The 23,614-nt window shown below is 38.0% G+C and overlaps 1 protein-coding gene and 1 non-coding gene across 3 annotated transcripts in view; one reads left to right on the top strand and one right to left on the bottom strand.

Moving 5' to 3' along the window:
• Window positions 1-15,339, bottom strand: part of HPRT1 (hypoxanthine phosphoribosyltransferase 1) — a 36,536-nt gene extending 21,197 nt beyond the window's left edge. The window contains exons 1-3 of one of the 2 annotated variants that reach the window (XM_045538808.1): window positions 15,132-15,339; window positions 5,515-5,621; window positions 3,829-4,012 (exon numbers count right to left, since the gene is read on the bottom strand). In XM_045538808.1, the coding sequence (XP_045394764.1) occupies window positions 3,829-4,012; window positions 5,515-5,621; window positions 15,132-15,158 (318 nt within the window). In that variant the 5' untranslated portion in view covers window positions 15,159-15,339. The remainder of the gene's footprint in view (window positions 1-3,828; window positions 4,013-5,514; window positions 5,622-15,131) is intronic. The other variant, XM_045538809.1, reaches the window with a different exon arrangement.
• Window positions 15,340-23,111: 7,772 nt separating this feature from the next.
• LOC123628934 lies at window positions 23,112-23,218 on the top strand. The gene has a single exon (XR_006731814.1). It is a non-coding gene; the product is annotated as a U6 spliceosomal RNA (small nuclear RNA).
• Window positions 23,219-23,614: the final 396 nt, after the last annotated feature.

The following is a 23,614-nucleotide window of genomic DNA, read 5'->3' as shown; positions in this document are numbered from 1 at the left end:
AAAGTGTATTTTTGATCCTAGTTCTGTTAAAGTTTCCTTATACCACAGATAACATGCCGCCTCATTCCTGTCAAATTCTTACCCTTACTCCTGTCCATGATCGCAATTTAATAAGTAGGAGAAAGGCATGAATCACTTCATTTGCTCTCTCTCTGTATATATATACATATATACATATATACACAGAGAGAGAGAGAGAGAGACAGAGAGAGATAAACAGACAGATTTATAGAAGATAAGCTCTAGATAAATCTAGTGTCAACATCAAAGTGGTATTCCTACGTTTAACTTTATTCTGGAGAGAAAAAGCATACTTCAAAGAAATTGACTAAATACATACAGAGAAAAAGGTTAAGCTGAAAGCTACTAACCTCTTATAAGTGTCTCTTATGAAATACAAAAAATAAGAGTAAAAAGATAAATAAAGAAACTACTAGGGGGCAGGCAGGTGAGGAAATGGGGAGATATAGGTCTGTGGACACAAAGTAGCAGATATGTAGGATGAACAAGTCTAGAGATCCAATGTATAACATGAGGACTATAGTTGTACTGTATTTGGGACTCAGGCTAAATGAGATTTTAGCTGCTCTTGTCACCAAAACAAACAAAAAAATTGGGTAACTATGTGAGTTGATAGATATGTTAATTTCCTTCATGGTAGTAACCTGTTTACTCTCTATATGTATCCCATAACATCATGTTATATATCTTAAATATACACAATAAAATTTGTTTGAAATAAATAAGAAACTACCAATATTTTCTGCATTTTTCTTTAATATGCTCAAAAGTCTATGAATTTGCATGTTTGATATGTTAAACACACAGCCTAATCAAGTGACTATCAAGATTAAGACAGAAAGTTAAAGACATGAACCTTGACTGCAACCAAGGAAAAGTCCCATAATTGGCAAAATGAATTCTGTCCACTTGCAAAAGTTCTGACTAGTGGAGAATGAAGAAGTAATAGGAAGCCCACATTAGAGGATCCACATAAGTTAAAAAATCTTCCCAAATAAGACTGCCCTGGGCCAGGTAGAGTGACTCACGCCTGTAATCCCAGCACTTTTGGAGGCCAAGGTGGGAGGATCACTTGAGGCCAGGAGTTCAAGGTTGCAGTGAGCTATGATTATGCCACTGCACTCCAGCCTCGGAAACGGAGCAAAACTCTGTCTTAAAAAAAAAAAAAAAGACTGCCCTGAACTGAGAGAAGAGGTTTCAGATGAGAAGAAAAGAGCAAAAGAACTCTGGCATCATGAAAAAACAAGTTTGACACCCTCAGGGGATCAGAATGGATCTACAGAAATGGACCCCAACGAAAAGGAAATTGTCAAAATGTCAGGAGTGGAATTCAGAATATAGATGGCAAATAAGATGAATGGGCTTGAGGAGAAAGTTGAAAACCAACACAAGCCAAGCTGTGTGTTTGAAAGAATGAGGACGTATCTTCACAATAAAAATAAAACAAGTGTCAAAGTGAAACTTCAGAGATATCAACTGTCAGACTTAGTACTTAAGGAAATCGGACATTTCATACTTAATAACCTAGTAAAAGTCATTGGAATCCAAGAAGGGGGGAAGGTGAGAGAGGGTAAGGGGTAAAAACGTACCTATTGGGTAAAATGTACACTATTCTGGTCCTAGGCACACTAAAAGCCCTGACTTAAACCTTATACAAGGTATTCATGTAACAAAAACGTTTGTACCCCCTTAACATTTTGAAGAAAAAAAAAGAACTACGGGAGAAAAAATTAACAATTCAAAATAATAAAATATTAGAAAAAAAAGTGGTAGTGATATTTGGGATAACTTAATTTCTTTATAATTTTCTGCAGTTGTATTTCTTTTAATGAACATGTATTTTTTTAATCAGAAAAATGCAACTTTTATTTTGAAGACAAAAATAGATGTGTGTGTTGACACTGCTTCTTTATACATTCTGGAAACATTTAATAGTTGATAGAACATTTCTTTAGGATTAGTACAGATCAGCCAGCCTTTAACTCACTGTTTCAAATTGGTCAAGATCAGCATGTAAAATTCATTCTAACACCAATGTTACTGATACTGCAAACAATTTAAAATTTCCATTTTATGGTTTTATCAAATTAAGCTGCCTAGTTTTTTATATGCATATGTGAATATCTTCCATGACAAGCTGTTGAATTATTAAATAGGGTAGAAATGTTACTTCAAATCAACAGATAGTATTCTGGAGTCGTTTCCTAATTTCTACAGCTTAATAGTAAATCTACACAGAATTTCATATAAAATATAACATTTTTTCTATGTGAAATTAACCTAAAAACATGCTTTGCTTATGTTTAAGATTTCATGCTTTTAATCAGTTGAGGAGTTCAGCTTAATAATCCTCTAAGATCTAAAACTAAGTTAGGAAAAAAACCTAAAGTAGAAAATAGAATTAAAATGTCAAAAGTGTTTCTACCATTCCAAATTGCTCTTATAATTATAAAATACTTTTAGAAAGAGAATATTAAAGTCCCCCTGTCTTTTTTTTTTTTTTGCTTGTTTCTGTTTTTCAAAGAAAGAACATTCTGTGCAAATCCCCAGAGATGAGTCATAAAGTAATGAGTCTGATTAAGATTGATTTGCAGGGTGAGGGGTTGAGAGGGAAGCTACATAAGATCCAAAAGATAAATCACACCATGTACTATAAGTACATGTTTTGCTGCATTAAAGGCTGGCCAGCTATAATACCAGCAGCTATACTGACTAGAATTAAGTCGTAGCATAAACTACCAATCAATAAATCAATCACTTCTATTGAACAAAAATTGCAATTTTATATTTAAATAAGTCTTTAATTCAAGTATGACTTTGATAAGTTAAAAGGAACTTCTAAGTAGGAAGTAATGTTATGACACATGGGCATAAAGGGTTTCAATGGGATAGGGAAAATGTCTATGGCAATACTTAAATGGTTGCCCAATCACCCATAGGACTGATGGAAACATTGAAAAGGTCAAAGACTTGCGTCATTCAAACAGATGATTAATAGAGAGAATGAAGGTTCGAAGTTAAATGTAGATAAGTGGTCTTATTCTCAATAAAAATGTGAACATAAGGTAAGTTTCTACAAAGATGGACTGCAACAATGACTCATGAAACAGCAGAGACACTGGACATTTATTCTAATCTTCAAAGAAGCTAGGAGAAATTCCTATTTTAAAGGAAAAGAATAAGTCATAGGAAATAGCATCCCAACATGAAACCAGAAACAAAGTAATAGGCTGAACTAATAAAAATCAAATATTCACAAGATCAAAGAAATTGTGGATGAAATTCACTTGTAAAGATCATACTGATTTTGTTTTATCCCAGAATGTCAATATTCTGATGCATTTCAGATTGTGTGACACGGACAGAGTGACTGTGGGTCAATAGTGGTTTCTTCAATTTGCCAATGCTCTAGCTCCATGTGTAATTTCTGGGAAACAAGTGTTGACCCACCTTATTTATCACACCTATCTCCAAATGACTTATAACCCCCCCAACCAATCTAGTTCAGGAAAGGATATTTGCCACCAGAAAGTATGTATAGTCAAAAAAGTATCCCAAGTCCCAACATCAATTTCTAAAAGGAGTTTAAAGATACCTTTAAAATAAGTATATAGCCTCCGAGGTGAGTAGCTTGGAAAAGACAATATTCACTTTGGTGTAAAATACTACTGAATCTGTTACAAAAATCGTACTGTAAGCAAATGAAACAAATGTGTAAGTACAGTTTGCAGAGCTTCAAAGAAAATATAAGAAAACCTATAGTTGCTACATTTTCTTTAAAAACAAAACACATATTAACATACGTACACAGTAGCTCTTCAGTCTGATAAAATCTACAGTCATAGGAATGGATCTATCACTATTTCTATTCAATGCTTTGATGTAATCCAGCAGGTCAGCGAAGAATTTATAGCCCCCCTTGAGCACACAGAGGGCTACAATGTGATGGCCTCCCATCTCCTTCATCACATCTCGAGCAAGTCGTTCAGTCCTACAGAAATAAAATCAGGAATTTAATAGAAAGTTTCATAATCTTTATAATAAACGTCTCTTAAGTATTTAACTTCCACAAACACACCCTTTGCCCCCATGAAGTTTTGTTTCATAAAACAAAAAGTTAATACTTTCAAAAAATCAAGTATACCATAACATCTATCATAAATTTAAAAAATACAAATAAAAACAAGATACCATTTTCATCTATTAGACTGGCAAACTCTGATCAAATGAGATTTCTCTGATAATATCTACATTGGAAGAGACTGACGAGAAGGGCACTCTCATATACCATTGGGAGTATAAAATGATACAGCTTTTTGGAGGATAATTTGGCAGCACCAAAACATTCAATAAACACCTTCCCCTGGACCCAGAATTTCTACTTGGATACGGTTGAACAAGTGCTAAAATAATGTGTAAAAGGATGTTCCCTCTAGTATAGTCTATAAGAGCAAAATGGTGGAGAGATCTTGACTGTTCATCAATAATGGGCTGGTTAAATCAGTTATGGTATATCCATAAAATGGAATGCTATGCAACTTTTAAAATATGAGATAGCTCTAGATGCACTAATATAAAAAGTCCAATTTTTTTTTTTTTGAGACAGGGTCTCGCTCTGTGGCCCCAGCTAGAGTGCAATGGTATCATCATAGTTCACTGCAACCTTAAACTCCTGGGCTCAAGCAATCCTCCTGCCTCAGCCTCCTGAGTAGCTGGGACTATAGGCATGCACCACCATGCCCAGCTAATTTTTCTACTTTTTGTAGAGATGGGGTCTCGCTCTAGCTCAGGCTGGTCCCAAACTCCTGACCTCAAACAATCCTCCCACCTCAGCCTCCCAAAGTGCTAGGATTACAGGCATGAGCCACTGCACCCAGCCTCCAGTAAATTTTAAAACTATATGATAGTACATATGCATTCATTAAAAATATATATGTATAGATGCACATTTGCATAGCCAGTGCTTAGGGAAGGAACGTGATACAGGAGGCTGAAAGAAGTGAACTTTACTCTTCTCATTTATAGCCTCCATGGTTAAACACTTTACAACACAAACATTGATAATTTTAAAATAAAAAAAGAATAACTAGACATATAAGACAAGCATTCATACGCTAAGTAAGGTTTTTCATTGTAATTCACTTGAGGGGAAATTTTCAAGCTAGATGTGCACAATAATCAAAATCTGACCTTGCCCCAGCCCGTTACCCTGTTCAGGATTGAGAAATCAAATACTCTGTGACTAGAATTCATTTTTCCAATCTCCCTTTGATATTTACTTTGTTCTACTCCCTACAGATTTCTACTATACCATGAATTATACTAGGTAATTAGTAAGCCCCCCTCTTTTTTTTAACAAAGAGGACTTTAAAAATAGAAAGCATCTATTATTTAGCAAGTTGGCCTAATTTATGTTCAAATATCAGCTACCCAAAACAGTTGTGGATACTTGAAATTAATATTAAAAATACATCGATTTAAGATCTTACTAACCTGTCCATAATTAGTCCATGAGGAATAAACACCTTTTCCAAATCCTCGGCATAATGATTAGGTATGCAAAATAAATCTAGGTCATAACCTGGTTCATCATCACTAATCTGAAAAAGAAATACAGCTGTTTTAATGAGAGCATTATAGGATACAAACATTTGTCTGGATTTAAATATTTTAAAAAGCCTTCATCTATCAGAGAAATTTAAGTATAAGATGGCATCAAGAACAGTTAACTTTGTAGGTATGATGATGAATTATAGTTAAGCAAAATGTTATGACGTGCTATTTCCTTTAGGTCATAGAGAGAAAGAAAAATTTTAAAGAGTTAAGACAAATGTGGCAAAATATTGATAATATTCTAAACATGGGTGATGAGTATACGAGGATTCATTACACTATTCTCTCCACCTTTGAGTATGTTTGAAAATTAAGTAAAAAAATTTAATACACTGTAGCCTAACAAGTTAAAATATCATACTGAACAAGAAAAACTACTGTCCTCCATCCTAAATCCAAATTGCCTCTCTCATCTCACAGCAGGGGGGAAAAATCATCCAAAAAAGCTAAGTGATATTTTAAAAACCCAAACTCCTAGAAGTCTGAGATTGTTACAGTCAACTTGTGGAGTTAGACACACTAGATAGTAGATACTCCAAGGTTGTTCAAGTGGGACCACATATTGGTTGTCTTGATATGCCTAGCTTCTGGCATACAAAATATTTAATAACACTGATGATATGGTACCTCTGGTGAAATGTACTATGATTACAGCTTTATAAATATTATATATGTACCTATATACACAAATAAAAAGACTATAGCAAAACCATAAAAGCTATTATCTTTGAAAGGGGAGTTACAGCAATTTTATTTAGTTCTTTATTCTTTGCTCTATATTCCAAATTTTCTTCAGTGAGTATCACTTTCTTAAAAAATAGTCTTTCATATAAATTATCTTTGGCAGTATATGTTTTTATATATACACATAAAAAAGCATGGGGAAATTTAAAAAGATACATTAAATTAAAACAAAATACATAAACAAAAAATCAAAATACAAAAATATAAGAGGGTGAAAGAAGAAAGGGAGGGATAAATTCATAAACGGTAGGTGAGTGTGTAGAAACATACCAAATGATGGTAAATCGGGACTTGCCACTTTCTACACTTTAATATTTGTTTTTTCATTGTCAATGTCACTTTTATTAATGACTAATTTCCATTCACCACTATATTCAAAGTTTATTCAGAGAAATAAACCAGAAAGAACTGTAACACTTTATCTCACATGATATTCAAGATTAAATTATCTTTCAAATCTCATTCAAGAAGCTGATTATATAAGCTTCAGCAATTTTCAAGAAATACTAGTCAAATCATAATTAAATCTCAGTGTATCAGTTTACACCTATTCAACACCTCCTCTTTCAGTTGCCATTGTATTATTGCTTAGAGACAAGCAGTTTGACTTTTAATAAATTTCAAAAATATATATTTAAGATTTATAATATTACTCACAGAATTCAGTTATATTTTGAGATTGAAAATTTGAGGTCTATGTTGTCTCTCGTTCAGTCCCAAAAGCTCAGAATTTATTTTGAGTTCTCAGACTTTGGTGGAAATCTATTTATTATCAGTTTGGCCCATAATACCTGTACATTACTTCGACCCCTGTGCACATGGGCAGGAGGCTGGCGATGAACATTTTCAGGTAAATGGACAGGGACATGACTCCAGGCATGGCCAAGTGTGGGCAGAAGTCAATACTGGCTTGCTTTTAAACACACGTGTATTACTTTCATAAGCAGGAAAAAAAATCCATTCTTGGGGGAAAAAAGATTATGCCAGATCCACTAAGATTAACTGCTAATATATCTGCTAAACCTTTAAATAATGTTTATATCAGAACACATTTACTACAAAAAGAATGGAAATGGAACATTTATGTCACCTATAGGAGCATTCCAAGAATTATTTTCTAAGCAAGTATTGCTTTTGTAAATTTTACAGACTGAAATTTAGTTCAACTTCAGGAAAAAAGACAGACCTTGCTAGATTATTATAAGATGATATAATACACATTCATGTCAGGCTCATCTGAATATATCTGCTGTCATCTGACAAGAATAAAAGTGTACTATTTCATAGTGCTTTAAAATCAGTAAGATGCAGAGTGCCAAAAATGACTTTGCTGAAGCTTACTCACCCACTTCCTCCTAGTTACTCACTGCTTCTGCCATAAGCACAAACCAGGACCCAGGACTCCTTGAAATACATATTGTAAAGACTACTATAACTGTCTAAATGGCTCAGTGCCTGGCTACAGGTTTTGCAGGTAGACTAAAATGTCAAAAAGTCTTGTTTATTTCAAAGAAAGCCAATGTGAATTCTGCCCAGGGTTCATTCCAGACGTACAATTTAAGAATACAGGCAGATAAGCAGCAATGTCCTCAAAATTAGGAATTCTATCTCTGTCAACATACCAAATTGATTTCCAACCCAAACAGATTTACGTATCACATTTATGTCAAAGAGTTGGTTTGTTATTTTTTAATTGAATCCTAATTTTCTTTTTTTGAAAAAAAAAATTTTTGAGACAGGGTTTCACTCTGTTGCCCAGGCTAGAGTGCTGTGGCATCATCATAGCTCACTGCAACCTCAAACTCCTAGGCTCAAACGATCCTCCTGCCTCAGCCTCCTGAGTAGCTGGGACTACTGGCATGTACCACCATGTCCAGCTAATTTTTCAAAAATTTTTTGTAGAGGCCAGGTGTGGTGGCTAACGCCTATAATCCTAGCACTTTGGCAGGCTGAGGCGGGAAGATTGCTTGAGGACAGGAGTTTGAGACCAACCTGAGCAAGAGCAAGACCCTATCTCCACAAAGAAATAGAAAAATGGGGTCTCATGGTTTCCCAGGCTGGTCTCCAACTCCTGAGCTCAAGAAATCCTCCCATCTCGGCCTCCCAAAGTGCTAGGATTACAGTCGTGAGCTACCTCCCCCGGCCAAAAGATTCATTTATGGTTTGTTAATTCAAGTATAAAAAACATGTCAATATAACTTTTCCCAAAAGGCAAAAACATAAATTCAAAAAATTTACAGCACTTGAGGTACTTTAGGCATGAATTCACAACTTTGGTATAATTCACCTTATATACATGGGGTATAATTACAGGGGTCCTGATTTAAGAAATATATAATTGGCTATGCATGGATAGTTGTCAGAACTGGGCAATGGGTACATGTAGGGTCATTATACTATTATGTCTACTTGTGGATGTTCAAAATGCATCATAATACAAAGTTAAATAAGGGGCAATTCATTAAATGATGACAAGGCACCAACATCAACTTTTCCCAATTTGACGCTTAACAAAAAGTCCCAGTCTTCTTAATTCATATTTAATGATCAAATATTAGAATACTAATTTTAAAATGTTAAAGACATTATTCAGAACCTGTATCCTCATCACTAATACTCAAATATTTATTGGGTATTTACTATGTTGCGTATACCAGAGAGGATTAAATAAATTTGATATAACTACCCTCATTGAGCTTACGGTGTTAATAGATGTCATGAAATGTACATGAATAACTGTGGACAAAGTTAAACTGCTATAAAAAAGATACATGCAAAGTGTTAAGGTAGTGTAAGAGAGAACTATGACTCAGAAGCCTCACTTGGACCTGGACCACTGACATGAAATAACATAAAACAGATATAACTCAATAAATAGGAACTTCAGTTTTAATCATCCCAAACACCAAAACTTCATATTAAACAGTTCCAATAACTTCAATATCTACAAGAGCTAGATAGAAATACACTTGATGGCCTATAATCGTATTAGCTTTTACTTGTCCCATCTGATATTGGTTAATATCGGATATTAATTAACCCCATCTGATATGGATTAGTTAAAATCCAGTGGCTGCTTAGACAGGAACATTTAGAAAGAGTTGGGATCACAATATATTCAATTATACAAAAATGCATTCAGCATCTACCTTCATTAAGGCACTGTGCAAAAGATTTTACGGGAGGATATAAGGATAATTATAAATTTACAGCCTGTAAAAAATGTATAATCTAGTGGAAAAGGCATACATACAACTATACAGCACAATAAAGTTCATAATCTGTACCCAAATCTAATTTGACAAGCCCACAAACTGGTGAATTATCAAACACAATTATATATACACAAAAGTTAAACCTAGAACCCAAAGTAACCCAGCACCAATGATTCCCTCCATATTCAGTACCAAGCTTAAAGTAGTCATTATATTCTGTTGCCTAGATTATAAACTGAGTAAATGAGACCAGCATGTCTCTAACAATGAACTAGCACAGCCTTCTAAACCAACTAGGCAGTAGCAGTGCCCAATTTTCTCTATGAATATCTGTTTTACTATTTGTGACTTGGTGTTGCCTGTAGTTATTACCAACACCCTCCAAAAGAACTGTTAGTCTGCTCAGGCTACCATAACAAAACACCATAGACTGAGTGGCTTAAATAAGAGAAATTTTTTTCTCACAGTTCTGGAGGCTGGGAAGTCCAAAATCAAGGTCCCTGCAAGGTAGGTTTCATTCTGAGACCTCTTCTCTTGGCTTGTAGGCCTTTCACTGTGTACTCACATGAACTCTTCTAGCAAGCTCTCTGGTGTTTCTTCTTAGAAGGGCACTAATCCCATCAGACCAAGGCCCCACCCTCAATTACCTCATCTAACCCTAATTACTTCCCAAAGGCCCCATCTCCAAACACCATCACATTGGGGGTTAGGGCTTCAACATATCAAACATGTATCAGTTTCGGGGAGAGGACACAAATGTTCAGTCCATAACAAGCACCAAACATAAACACAATTAGATTAGATCACAAGAAAGGTCCTGGATGGCTCTAGGGGAGGGCCCAACCCTAAAATACTTGAGGATAGCTCTGGAGGGGCCTAGAAGTGGTAAAAAAAATGAAAATGTGGTTTCTCTCCAGATCCACCTTTCCCACTATTGCCACTTCTGGATGAACTAGAAATCAAAGGACAGGTTAATTAATAGCTCTGAGTTACTTACTCTTTACCAAGACAGTTCAGAAATCTGCATCTCTCCCCAGAGCTCCAGGACACAGCTCTTAAATTCTAATCTATTTGTGATACACTTGTCAATGATAAAAATTTATACAGGTACTTTTATTAATATGAGAAAGTATTGAGAAATATAACAGCAAGCAAGGAAATTAACCAAAGCTAAGACAACACTTGCAACATCAATTCATCATCTGCAACTAGCATTGCTTCAGTCTCTTTGTGTTCCAAAAAATGACAATGTTCCTTAAAAAAAGACAATGTTCATGGGTCCAAACAAGACTAAATAGAGGTGAGAAAGTGAGTCTTAAAATGAGCTATGTGAATTAATAGACGTACAATAATATATAAAACACATTTGATTTTATTCCTAGTAACCAACATTTAAAAGCTTCTAGAATGGGCAGCAATTGTGAGGTGGTATATTTTTACCTTTCATATTTAGATACATTAAAATTCTCAAAAAAAAAAAAAACCTCAAAGCACATGATACTGCATCCTCTTGGGATAATTTGTGTTAACTCAGGATATCATAACACCAAAATTATGAATTACTGATGAAAATATTCCTAAATGTAAAAATAACTTAAGCTAGTATGTTCATCTACCAATTTTATATCAGTCTTACAAATAAATTACATACATAACTTGTTTGCCTTCCCTTTTAAGGGTTAAAACTATTACAAACATTAAAATCAGCATTCTTGACTATCCACCCCAGGGAGGGATAAATTATTACCCACTTTAGGCAAGTGGGCTCATAACTACTGTATGTACAAGGCCATGAATTTATCCAACACTGCAATCTTTCCTTTTATTAGTATCCACAGTGGGATAATAGGCACATTCACTCTGGACAAAAAAAATTATACCTATCAATTATCAGAAGCACAATGTTGAAGATAGCAGCTCCATAACGATTTGAACTGTTTGTTTGAATTCTTAGTAGCAGTAAACTATTTTTAAATGTTAGTAACTTGGTAGTTGCTGGCAGGAAAATAATAATTGAGTCTCAATATTGATGTTAATGGTGGTGATCAATACTTTCATACCATATAAATCTTACTGAATCTACACAACATAAAATTACAGAAAGGAAGAAGAGTATAGTAGCACAACTTCAGCATCTCTTCACCACAAGGCGGAAAATGACATGGCCCAGTTACTGCCCAATGAACTGCAAAACAAAAAAAAGAAAACTCCAAGACATCTCTTTTCTGCTGATATGGTTGGTCCTTTCCCTACCCTTTGCAATACTCAGATACAAACAATAGACAGAAAACAATTAGTATACATGTCACAGTACTCAGTTCACAGAAACCCCCAAACTGAACTGCTCCATTTCTCAGTGGTCAGAAAGAATAATTTGGTCTATACCGACAGACTAATGTCAGTCTAAACCCTGTTGATAACTGTATGGTTGAGGACAAAAAATGCACCATTTAATAAAAAATGTAAAAAATTATTGGCAGGGTGAGATTTAAGTTCAGAGACTACAGGATTGCATTTTCAGCACTACCATCCTGAAATTCAGAAGATATTATATTCACATAAAGCACATCTGATGTTTCACATTAATTTACAAAAATCCAGAAGCTTTTCCTGGAAGTTCAAGTGTGTCCAAGTTTACCCTGGCAGTTTAAAACAATAATTACAAACACCATAGTATCAGGCAGATCTGGGGGCCAATTTCATCTAAGTGATCTTGGGCAAGTTACTTCATCAATCTGTGCCTCCAAGGTCATACAAGTGTTTATCTTCCTAACAAGGTACCTATTATGTAACTTTGGGGTGTTTACATTAGATAATGCCTGCAAAATGTTTACCTCTAAGCCTAAAACACAGTAAATATTCAATAAATATCTACTATTTTCATTACTAACTTGAAAGTTTAGAGGTTAACTTTTAAGTTCTAAGGATCTGGGGCCAGACAACTTGGGTTCAAATTCTAGCACTGTTGGGTAATCTTGGGCAAGCTATTTAATCTCTCTGAGCTGCATAAATTTTTTATTTCTTTTTTCTTTTCTTTTTTTTTTTTCTGAGACAGAATCTCGCTGTGTTGCCTGGGCTAGAGTGCTGCTGGCGTCAGCCTAGCTTACAGCAACCTCAAACTCCTGGGCTCAAGCAATCCACCTGCCTCAGCCTCCCAAGTAGCTGGGACTACAAGCATGTGCCACCATGCCTGGCTAATTTTTATTATATATATTTTTAGTTGTCCAGATAATTTCTTTCTATTTTTAGTAGAGACAGGGGGTCTCGCTCTTGCTCAGGCTGGTCTTGAACTCCTGACCTTGAGTGATCCTCCCGCCTCGGCCTCCCAGAGTGCTAGGATTACAGGCATGAGCCACCGCACCCGGCCGGCATAATTTTTTTAAAAAGATCAAATCAGTTAATATACATACAGGGTATAGAAAAGTAGCACATAGTTAGCATTATTTAAGTGTTTGTTATTGCTAACATTCAATTTAAAGGAAGGAAGTTTTTAAAAAAGGAACAGGAATTTGCAAACTAAAAATACAATGAATATCGTGATGTTCAAATAAAACTAACAACAGCCAACTCTAGCAATAACTAACTCACTATATGCTGGGGCAGGCATCCTACCCCAATGCTAGAAGCACCTAACTTCCTAAGCAACTGAATAAAAACATCACCCATTACCATTTTATAGGTACCTATTATTAGCATCCGAGAGAGACATAGGTTTGAGTCAGAGCTCTTCCTCTTAATAACTGTGTGACACAGGGTATGTCTGTTAACCTCTCTGAGGCTTCAAAGATTCCTCATCTGTAAAATGGTTAATTATCATACCATCGTTACAGGATTGCTTTGAAAAATAATTAGGACTATGTATGTAAACACAATGATAGCTATTACCACTATTCCCAGTCAGGGACCTTGCAAGGGTTGTTTATTCACATACATTGCCTTATAATCCTTTCAATAACACCAGGAGGTAGCCAGCATCTCAGATATACATAAAAAAACTTAAGGCCGGGCGCAGTGGCTCACGCCTGTAATCCTACAACTCTGGAGGCTGAGGCGGGAGGATCGCTCGAGGTCAGGATTTCGAGACCGGCCTTGAGCAAGAGTGAGACCCCCATCTCTACTAAAAATAGAAAGAAATTAGCCAGACAACTAAAAATATATAGAAAAAATTAGCCAGGCATGGTGGCGCATGCCTGTAGCCCCAGCTACTCGGGATGCTGAGACAGAAGGATTGCTTGAGCCCAGGAGTCTGAGGTTGCTGTGAGTTAGGCTGACACCATGGCACTCTAGCCCAGGCAACAGAGTGAGACTGTCTCAAAAAAAAAAAACAAAACTTAAGCCCAGAGAGGTGAAGTAAGCTGCCCAAGGCCACACAGCCAGTAAATAGCCCAACCAAGCAAGATTCAAGGTCAGACTTCATTAATAACACTACTCTTTACCTTAAGTCACAACACTTAATATGAAACAGAAACCTTTCTTTCCTAGAGTTCAAGTGGTTAATTATTTAATGTATTCATTCAACAAACCATTATTGAGGACTTCAGTGCTGTTGTAGTGGTTACAGTGGTGATTCCTGCCCCTATAAAGCTTTAGTGGGAGAGACAATCAACAGGTAACCACGTAATTGCTAAAACGACAAGAATAATAAAAAAAGTAGGCTAAGGCATTTAACAGGCAGGGGGTTTGGCTATTTTTTAGCAAGCACGATCAGAAAGGTTGGGGAGGGAGGGCAGTAGCTTGGCTAGTTGAACAACCATGAAAAAGAACCAATGAGGGTGGAGACAAAATGCCAGACGCTGATATGCTAAGAACGTTCTTGAAGGGAAGAAGCAGACTCTCATTTTTTATCCCCTGCAGCCATCAGACACCATGAGATCCGGATTATAGCACATCTGACTGAACCCAAGGCCCGGCATGAAATGATCTCAGGTCTTTCCACTAGTTTCTTCGTGTGTAAAATAGGCATGGTTGCTGCTACCGGAGGTGTCGTGAGGCTTCAATGAGGCAATGCGTATTCTCACAAAAATGAATTATAGAATCTGCAGTACGAAATGCAAAGCCCATTCCCCCACATGCCTTCCCATACTGTCGTTTTCCATACCGAGGCCCCCTCCAGAGGTGCCCTGAGGACCTCGCCACCACACCCCAAACTTCCAGACCAGGGCCTCTCCTGAGAAAGCCCCCATGCCCTCGCCCCGCGCGGTCATTCCCGAATCGGCCCACGGCCCCTCCCCACAGCACGCTCAAGGCGGCACATGTCAACCAAAACGCCATTTCCACCTTCCCTTCCCACACGCAGCCCTCTTTTTCCAGAGCTCTCCCGAGGAGGGACCCACCCCAAACCCCGCCATTCCGTCCTCCCTGCCGCCCTCGTGTGACGTAAAGCCGAACCAGGGAAACTGGGGCCGCCCCGGTCCCCGGGGTTCCCGGGGCCCGGCGGCCCGAGCCCGCACTGCGGATCCCGCGCCTCAGGGCCCGGCCGCCGCCGCTCCGCCGCCGGCCGCGTGGGCCTGGTCCGGGCTGGCGGGCCAAGCTGCTCACCACGACGCTGGGGCTGCGGGTCGCCATAACGAAGCCGGCCGGCACGCGTGCTGACCGCTGAGGAGAAGGAAGCCGGTGGCTGAGCAGAGGAGGAGGCGGAGGCGCAGCAGGAGGCGGTGCCGCGCGGGAAAGCCGAGAGGTTCGCCCGAACGCTCTTCGCTAGCGCCGAAGCTGCTGGAAGATGAAGAGAAGCAGGCCCCGCCCGCGCCCCGCCCGCGCCCCGCCCGCGCCCCGCAGGCCCCGCCCCACAGGCCCCGCCCGCGCCCCGCAGGCACCGCCCCGCCGGCCCCGCCCGCGCCCCCGCCCGTGCGCCTCCGTTGGCGCCTATCGGTTTCCACGCTCACGAGGCGGCCGTGGGAATTTTCTTCCGGAAGAAGCCGAGACTACCTCGGCGCAGCCTCTATCCCTCTTTCCCTCAGTCTCCCATTCAGAGGCTCCCAGATCCCCAAACCTACCGCTGTCCGCGTTTCTTCCTAGTGGGCCTAAACTGGGCGTCGGCTCTTCGGGTTCCAGTCACCAGGCTCCTTGAGCCAAGCATCCCCTTCCCAAGACCTTAACTACATTGTGGCTTCCATTTTCCTGACTTGTGGCCCAGTTCTTCCAAAAATCCTTAAGTTGTAAGAGTTGAGACCCAGAGCCCCAGAGTTGGCCAGATCAGGGTATAAATCTGGGGGAACACTTAACTGCTTTGTAACTTTGTGCAAATCAGACACCTAGCCTCTATTTTTGCCTCAGTAAAATGAGCATATTAACAGTACATTCTAGGCCCGCCAGGTGGCTCATGCCTGTAATCCTAGCACTCTGGGAGGCCGAGGCAGGAGGATCGCTCGAGCCCTGGAGTTTGATGTCACAAAGAGCTATGATTGGGTTATTGCACTCCAGCCTGGGCGACAGAGAAAGACTCTTAAAAAATTTTAATTTAAAAATTTAAATTTAATTTAAATTAAAAATGAGAAAGGGCCAGGCATGGTGGCTCATGCCTGTAATCCTAACACTCTGGGAGGCCAGGCAGGAGGATCACTTGAGCTCAGGAGTTTGAGACCAGCCTGAGCAAGAATGAGACCGTGTCTCTACTAAAAATAGAAAAATTAGCTGGGTTTGGTGGCTCAGGCCTGTAGTCTCAGCTACTCAGGAGGCTGAGGCAGGAGGATCACTTGAGCCCAGGAGTTTGAGGCTGCTGTGAGCTAGGCTGACGACACTCACTCTACTCAGGGCAACAGAGTTAGACTATGTCTCAAATAATGAGAAAAATAATTCCTGCTTTGAAGGGTTTTATGAGAATTGTAAAAATCATGTATATAAACACCTAGGTGAGTATTTGCCACATAGTAGGTGCTCAAGAAACAGTCGCTGTTATAATTTTAGCACATATGAGTGTGTGAACTCTACTTCCCTAGTTTGTTTGCCTTTGCTATCTATCATAGAGAGGCAGCAGGCTTTGGGCTGAGAAAGATCCGAGTTCAAATCCTGAGTTCCCCACTAACTAGCATGACGATCTTGGGCAAGATCCTTGATCTCTGTGTGCCTCAGTTTCTTCATATGTCCAATGAAGATAATATTTCCATCACAGAATGTGTTGAAGATTAAACAAAATAATGTATACAAAAGTGCCTAGCATAGTTCTTGGTTCAATACATGTTAATACCAATGTTATATGTTCCATAATTTTGCCTTAAACAATTCTTCACTCTATTTATTATCCTTGTAACCTCTAACACTTCTTATTCATTCTCCTGTTGATGAATGTTTGGGCAGTTTCCAGGTTTCAGCTATTGCAATAGCAGCCCAAACACTGCTATGAACATTTTTTACATATCTTTTGGTGAATATATGAATGCATTTCTATTTGGTACAGACCTGGAAGTTCATATTAGCACATTTTCATTACTTATCCTTTTAATAAACTTTGTGTTCTACCAGGAAGTTACTTCAGAGAACTTCCGGTTATATATTCAGCCCTGACACATGTGGACTCAGCTACTCACATTTGTTTCTAAATTAAGTATCCAACAATTCAAAATCCTTCCAGCTTGCTTCTGGCTTGCAGTTCCTTTCTTCAAATCCTGTGGTACCATATACTCCTGAATTTTAACAGTAGATTTGAAATAAATAGTGATAGCCAGGTGATTGTAAAAACAAAGAAAAGTACTATTATCTCAATCCTGTCATTCTATGTGACAACTTGGAGTTTTCTTATTTGTGTGTAAGATGGAAAACAGCAGAGTGCAATCTGCAAGATGTAAGACTTTTTTTTGATAAGTGAAAATCTGGTTCATATATGAAATGTTTTACTGAATTTGGATATTGTATTTCAAATTGAAATGTATTCTTTTAAAATTTTAATTGTTTTTAAACTAAAAACAAAATCTATAAAATAATTATTGCTAATTATTACATGATTATTACTGAAAATAATTTTGTCATATAGAGGTGAGGGATGTTAAAAATTATCTGCCACGAGTGTCAAATATGCTAGGGTGCCACTGTTCTTTACTAGAATATCTGCATGCAGGAAGAAATAAAAAAAGCATGGGAATAACCCAAGATTCTCCTTCCTCACTCCTGCCTGTCCAGAAACAATTTTGTAATCTACTTGTTTGAACACAATTATGAATTTTTTGTGTAATTCACAACCAATCCCAACTATGTTTCTGCTCTACATGTTTCTACTAAGAACATTGTTTTTAACCATGGTGCTGTGCTCCTCCAAAATTTGTATTTCTATGAAAAAAATTATCACCACAAAAATACTTATCTTAAATGTTGAATTTTTAAACTGAGTTGGTAATAGCTTTCTCAATGTCAGAGTTTCACTTTGATCAGAATAAAGTTCCATAAACCTTATTTTAATCCATAAATCAGATGTAAAATTGAACCATTATTGGAATCAACTAATATGATGGTTAATTTTATGTCAACTTGGCTGACCACAGTGTCCTGATATTTGCACAAACATTATTCTGGATGTTTCTGGAAGGTGTTTTTTGGCTGAGATTAACATTTAAATCAGTGGATTTTGAGTAAAGCAGATTACCTTCCATAATGTGGATGGGCCTCATCAGCTGAAGGCCTTAATAGAACAAAGACTGACCTCCCCAAAGCAAGAAGGAACTCACCAGCAGATAGCCTTTAGATTAGAACTGCAATTCCTCCCTGAGTCTCCAGACTGCTAGCCTACACCATCAGATTTTGGACTCACCAAGCCTCCACAGTTGCACGAGCCAATTCCTTAAAATAAACCAATCCCCTTCCCCTATAGATAAAGATCTAGGTACATCTAGATATATCTATATATGTGTATACTTCCTGTTGGTTCGGTTTCTGTGGAGAACCCCAACACAACTGATTTTCTGTTTGAAGCACCTAATGATATCAATATAAAACTGGCATCATTTAACTGTTTGTGAAGTTCTGCTAATAGAGCTACTCATTAGAAGTATTGCCTCACTTTTTGTCATGTACAAGGAAACTTGGAATGGAAAATGAACAAATGAATTTTGAAGAAAAGTCACTTGATCTAAACAAAAGTCCTTCACAGAGCAATATATAAATACCTCCCTGCAGCTGTACCTCATTAAATCACCATCTTTGGGCACAGTCTTCTTAAAATAACTACAAATCTTTGAGGTAGATGCTGATGCTTTCTTGGTATATTTATGTCTTCCGGTTTTCATGTAGTCAGTGACATCATTGAGCCCCAAGAGTGGATGATAAATGTTGACAAATTCATCGTCAACTTTTTTGAGTAACAAATTCGGTATCTAATTCTTCATTAATTATGCACTTTAGGTTTTGAACTCATATGCTTAAAGAGTTGATAGCAAAATTTTTAAAAAAAGCATTACCAAACAATAAAATAGTGGGTTGTAGATTTTCACTATATAATGAATGACACCATACTTCAGACTACCTGCTGTATGTTCTATGGCAAGACTTCTCTGCCTCTATTTCCTGAATATATTTTACATACACGTAAATATATAATTTCCTATATCCACTGGCCTACCAACTGGTGGCCTGGAAGTTTCCTGTATCTTGCGGGCTTTGGCATGGGTACAATTGGCTGGTACATCAGGTATTCAGCAAGGAACACAGTTGCAAATATTCCTCCCATCCCCACCTAGGACTGGAATGAGTTCATTGTTCCTAACTCCTAGTGTCCGAGTGTACTTGCTTTTTTATCAGTGAACGCCTTGCATGCTATCCTTGTTTTATTACATTTGGAAAAGATTAGGAAAAGGGAGAAGGGTTATCACTGGTTGTCCTTCAGATTTAAGCTTGTATCAAAGCAAGTTGATTCTCTGTATACGCATCTCACAAGCTAGTAGATGAGTCCAAGGTGCAGGCTAGAATTAAAAAGTGGTGGTCCAACAGACCCATCCTGGCTTTTTTCGATGCAACTATTAAACTTCATTAGAAAATGAAAAATCTGAGACAAATGCTAAATTGGACAAAATGGTGGAATAACAGACATGAACTGGAACTGCCCCAGGCAAACTGGCATATATAGTCCTCCTACAGTGGTGTAAGGTATGGGGATGCTTTCCCATGCTGCTCATGGAAGCTCTTAAACTGCCATATGCCAATCTCTGATTGCAATTTGCTTCCTCTTCAGTTCTCTCTGGACACCCTAATTGTGGTTCAGACTCATGGACACCTCCAGTTCTACAGTCTGTCACCCTGCTCCTGGCCTTTCCGTACTTTCCAGTTCCATATGGATCCCACCTGAACCACTCTCTCCCCAGCTCTTGGTTCAAGCTTTGTACCCCTCTGGTTCCGCTCTGCCAAGATGGCTAAGCTACACCCTGGCTCGACCCTACGCCGTCTTTTGTTTACCCATGCTAGGCTGCTGAGTGCTGCCGGAGAAAATCCCACGACCATGGAGATTGGTACCTGTACAGATTCATGATCTCAAATCTCAACTGGGCCCTAAACACCCCTCCATAATCCTTTATAAGTCCTTGGTCAGCTCCCCTTTTTATTACCCTCAATAATATTCTGAATATTCATCTCCATTCAACCCCTACCATCCCCACTCTAGAAAGACAGACTCAACCCATTAACTTATGAAGAGATTGAAGGATTCAGGCATGAACCACATCAATGTCCTTCCATCCACATCTACACTACTTCTTCCCCTCTCTCCTCCAGGCCCAGAGGTGAGGAGTCCCTCCTCTGGCCAGCAGATGCATCTGTCCCCTGCATTCGGTCACCTTGGTACTTGCCTCCATCAAATAGCTATTTTTATTCTCCCATAGCTTATGTTTATCCTTTCTTCTGGTTTTCACCCTTAGGCTTATAAAGACTCAAGTTTTTCCCTATCCTAAAAATAAATAAAGGAATAATTGAATGAATGAACATGTTGAAAGTCCTCCCTTGATGCTGCGCCTCCCTCTTGTTACAGGTAGCTTCCTGAGTTGTCCACATTCTCTCTATCCATTTCCTTACTTCCCATTTCCTCCTCAAACTCAGTGTGGTCTGTCTTCTGTACACACCACTGTGCAGACACAGTTAACAGGGAACACCTTTGGCTGCTATCTTGCCAAATCCAATAGACACTTTTTTGGCCTTATATAACTGTCCTTTCTATTGCTTTTGATATGATGTATCATTTTAATCTTAAATCTCTCCATTTTGTTAGCTTCTGGGACACCATCTCCCTAATTCTCCTACAGTACTTCCCTGTTTCTTCTCTCCCCTCTCTTTCTCTCAAGCTTTTCAGTATACCCTTCCCCAGTGTTAACATAAATGGAACCACATTCAGTACAACTACCCAAATCAGAAAATTAACATTGACACAATGCTATTAACTAATCAAATTTCACTAATTGTCCTGTTAATGTTATTTTATTTTATTTCATTTTTTGAGACAGGGTCTTGCTCTGTCACCTGGGCTAGAGTGCAGTGCTGTCATCATAGCTCACTGCAACCTCCAACTCCTGGGCTCCAACAATCCTCTTGCCTCAGCCTCCCAAGTAGCTGGGACTACAGGTACATGCCACCACGCCTGGTTAATTTTTCTAGTTTTTGTAGAGACGGGGGTCTTGCTCTTGCTCAGATCTTGAACTCCTGACCTCAAGTGATCCTCCTGCCTCAGCCTCCCAGAGTGCTAGGATTACAGGCATGAGGCACCATGCCCGGCCAATGTTATTTTTTTTTAAAGATCTCAATTGGCTTTATTGTGATTCTAGAGTTGGGCAACATTTCATTCCATAAAATAGAATAAGTGTTCCCGCATTAGTAGTTTTTTTCTGGACTAGGATCTGATCCAGGATCATGTGTTGCATTTCATTGTCAAGTCTCCTTAGTCTCCTTTATTCCAGAAGAGTTCCTCAGTTTTTGTCTGTCATGATCATGACATTTTTCAAGAGCACTGGCCAGTTATTCTGTAGAATTTCCGCAATTTGGGTTTGTCTGATGTTACCACAAGATTAAAATTCAGGCATTAAATTTTGGGCCAGAAATAAAACAGTAGTAATGGTGTGTCCTTCACAGTGCTTCATATTAGGAGGCACATGATGTTGATTTGTTCCACTATTGGTGATGTTAGTCTATATTACTTGATTAAGGCAGTGTCTGCTAGGTTTCTTCACTATAAACATACTATATTTCCCTCAGTAAATTAATATGAGGAATGATACTTTGAGACTATGTAAAGATTCTGTTCCTTATCAAACTTTTACTACTAATTTTAGCATCCATTGATGATTCTTTTTTGTGCACTTTTCAATTTAAGAAGGGAATTATAGGGCCAGGCACGGTGGCTCCCGCCTGTAATCCTAGCACTCTGGGAGGCCGAGGCGGGTGGATCGCTCGAGGTCAGGAGTTCGAGACCAGCCTGAGCAAGAGCGAGACCCCGTCTCTACTAAAAATAGAAAGAAATTATATGGACAACTAAAATATATATAGAAAAAATTAGCCGGGCATGGTGGTGCATGCCTGTAGTCCCAGCTACTCGGGAGGCTGAGGCGGGAGGATCGCTTAAGCCCAGGAGTTTGAGGTTGCTGTGAGCTAGGCTGACGCCATGGCACTCACTCTAGCCTTGGCAACAAAGCGAGACTCTGTCTCCAAAAAAAAAAAAAAAAAAGAAGGGAATTATTACTTAAAGTTGTATTGTGAAGCATTTGACAGGAGAAATTGAGAAACAGTGGAATGCACCTGTAATCATTACATTTAGAGTCCTTTGCTGAATTCTACTGTGTATCAGTACTTTACAGAAAGAAAATATTTTTAATCTTTGAAGGCAGAAGTTATCTCCCAAATTTTACATGTATATATGTTCACTGTCATTTTCCTTGAAAATTCTTTTTTAAATTTTATTTTGTTTAACTGACAAATACTTGTGTATATATTTATGGGGCACAATGTGGTGTTTTGATATATGCTTACATCATGAAATGATTAAATCAAGCTAACTAACAAATCCATCACCTCACATGCTTATCATTTCCATTGATCATTCTCACCTAAAACAACTTACCGGGTCCTTTGTCGATTGCTTTTTCCATTAAAATCATTCTTCATTTATTAGTTGGAATGTTACTGCAATGAAGAGCTTTCCTTTCTTCCCATTCATTTTTTATGAAATTATCTACATCATCATGAACTCAGGGATTCTGATTTTATCCTATAGGTCCATTAGTAGCATTTTCTATTTTCTTGCCCACATTGTCCAAGGTTTGGCTATTGGGAGTCCCTCCATGTTGGCTCCTGTGTCCTTTTGATATTTCCCCATCATTCTTTGAGCACTTCTTTTACTGTCTGGCACCACAGATATTCCAGGCTCATTTTTTACTTTCCCTGCCCTAGTGGTGGAATCAGCCAATTTTACCAAGAGTTCTGGTTCCTTATATTGAAGAGTGATATTATTAGAAACCAAGCTCTGGGCACTAGTTATAACATTTAAATTATAATGGTAAAAATCAACGGTGTCTTACAGTAAACTTTTTAGGAGTAACTACATTTTAAAACTAAGGTTTAGTGCTCGCTTCAGCAGCACATATACTAAAATTGGAACGATACAGAGAAGATTAGCATGGCCCCTGCGCAAGGATGACATGCAAATTCAAAAGTAAAAAAAAAATTAAAAAATAAGAAAAAATAAAATAAAATAAAACTAAGGTTTAAAGCTTAAAGCCATCTATCATTATTTAATATATATATGTTTAAATTTGTATATTTAAATATGTATTTATTGAGGTATATTCTTTTTTAAAAAGGGAAACTTATGTACGATAAAAGAGAACTAGTAGGTCATAAAAAATTGAGTATGCATTGAGTAAACAGTGTTTTCTCAGTGTGAGACAATAAAGAATTTACTTTCTAAGGTGAAGGATATCCCAATTACACTGATTTGATCTTTACAAATTATATGAATGTATTAAACTATCACATGTACTCTGAAAATATGTACATCTATTATGTATTAATACATATAATTCCTTAAAAATTTACTTCTTTTTACTTTTTGTTTTAGAGATGTG

Source organism: Lemur catta, chromosome X (assembly GCF_020740605.2).
Source record: "Lemur catta isolate mLemCat1 chromosome X, mLemCat1.pri, whole genome shotgun sequence".
Lineage (NCBI taxonomy): Eukaryota > Metazoa > Chordata > Mammalia > Primates > Lemuridae > Lemur > Lemur catta.
This window is presented reverse-complemented; position numbering and strand designations above follow the sequence as displayed.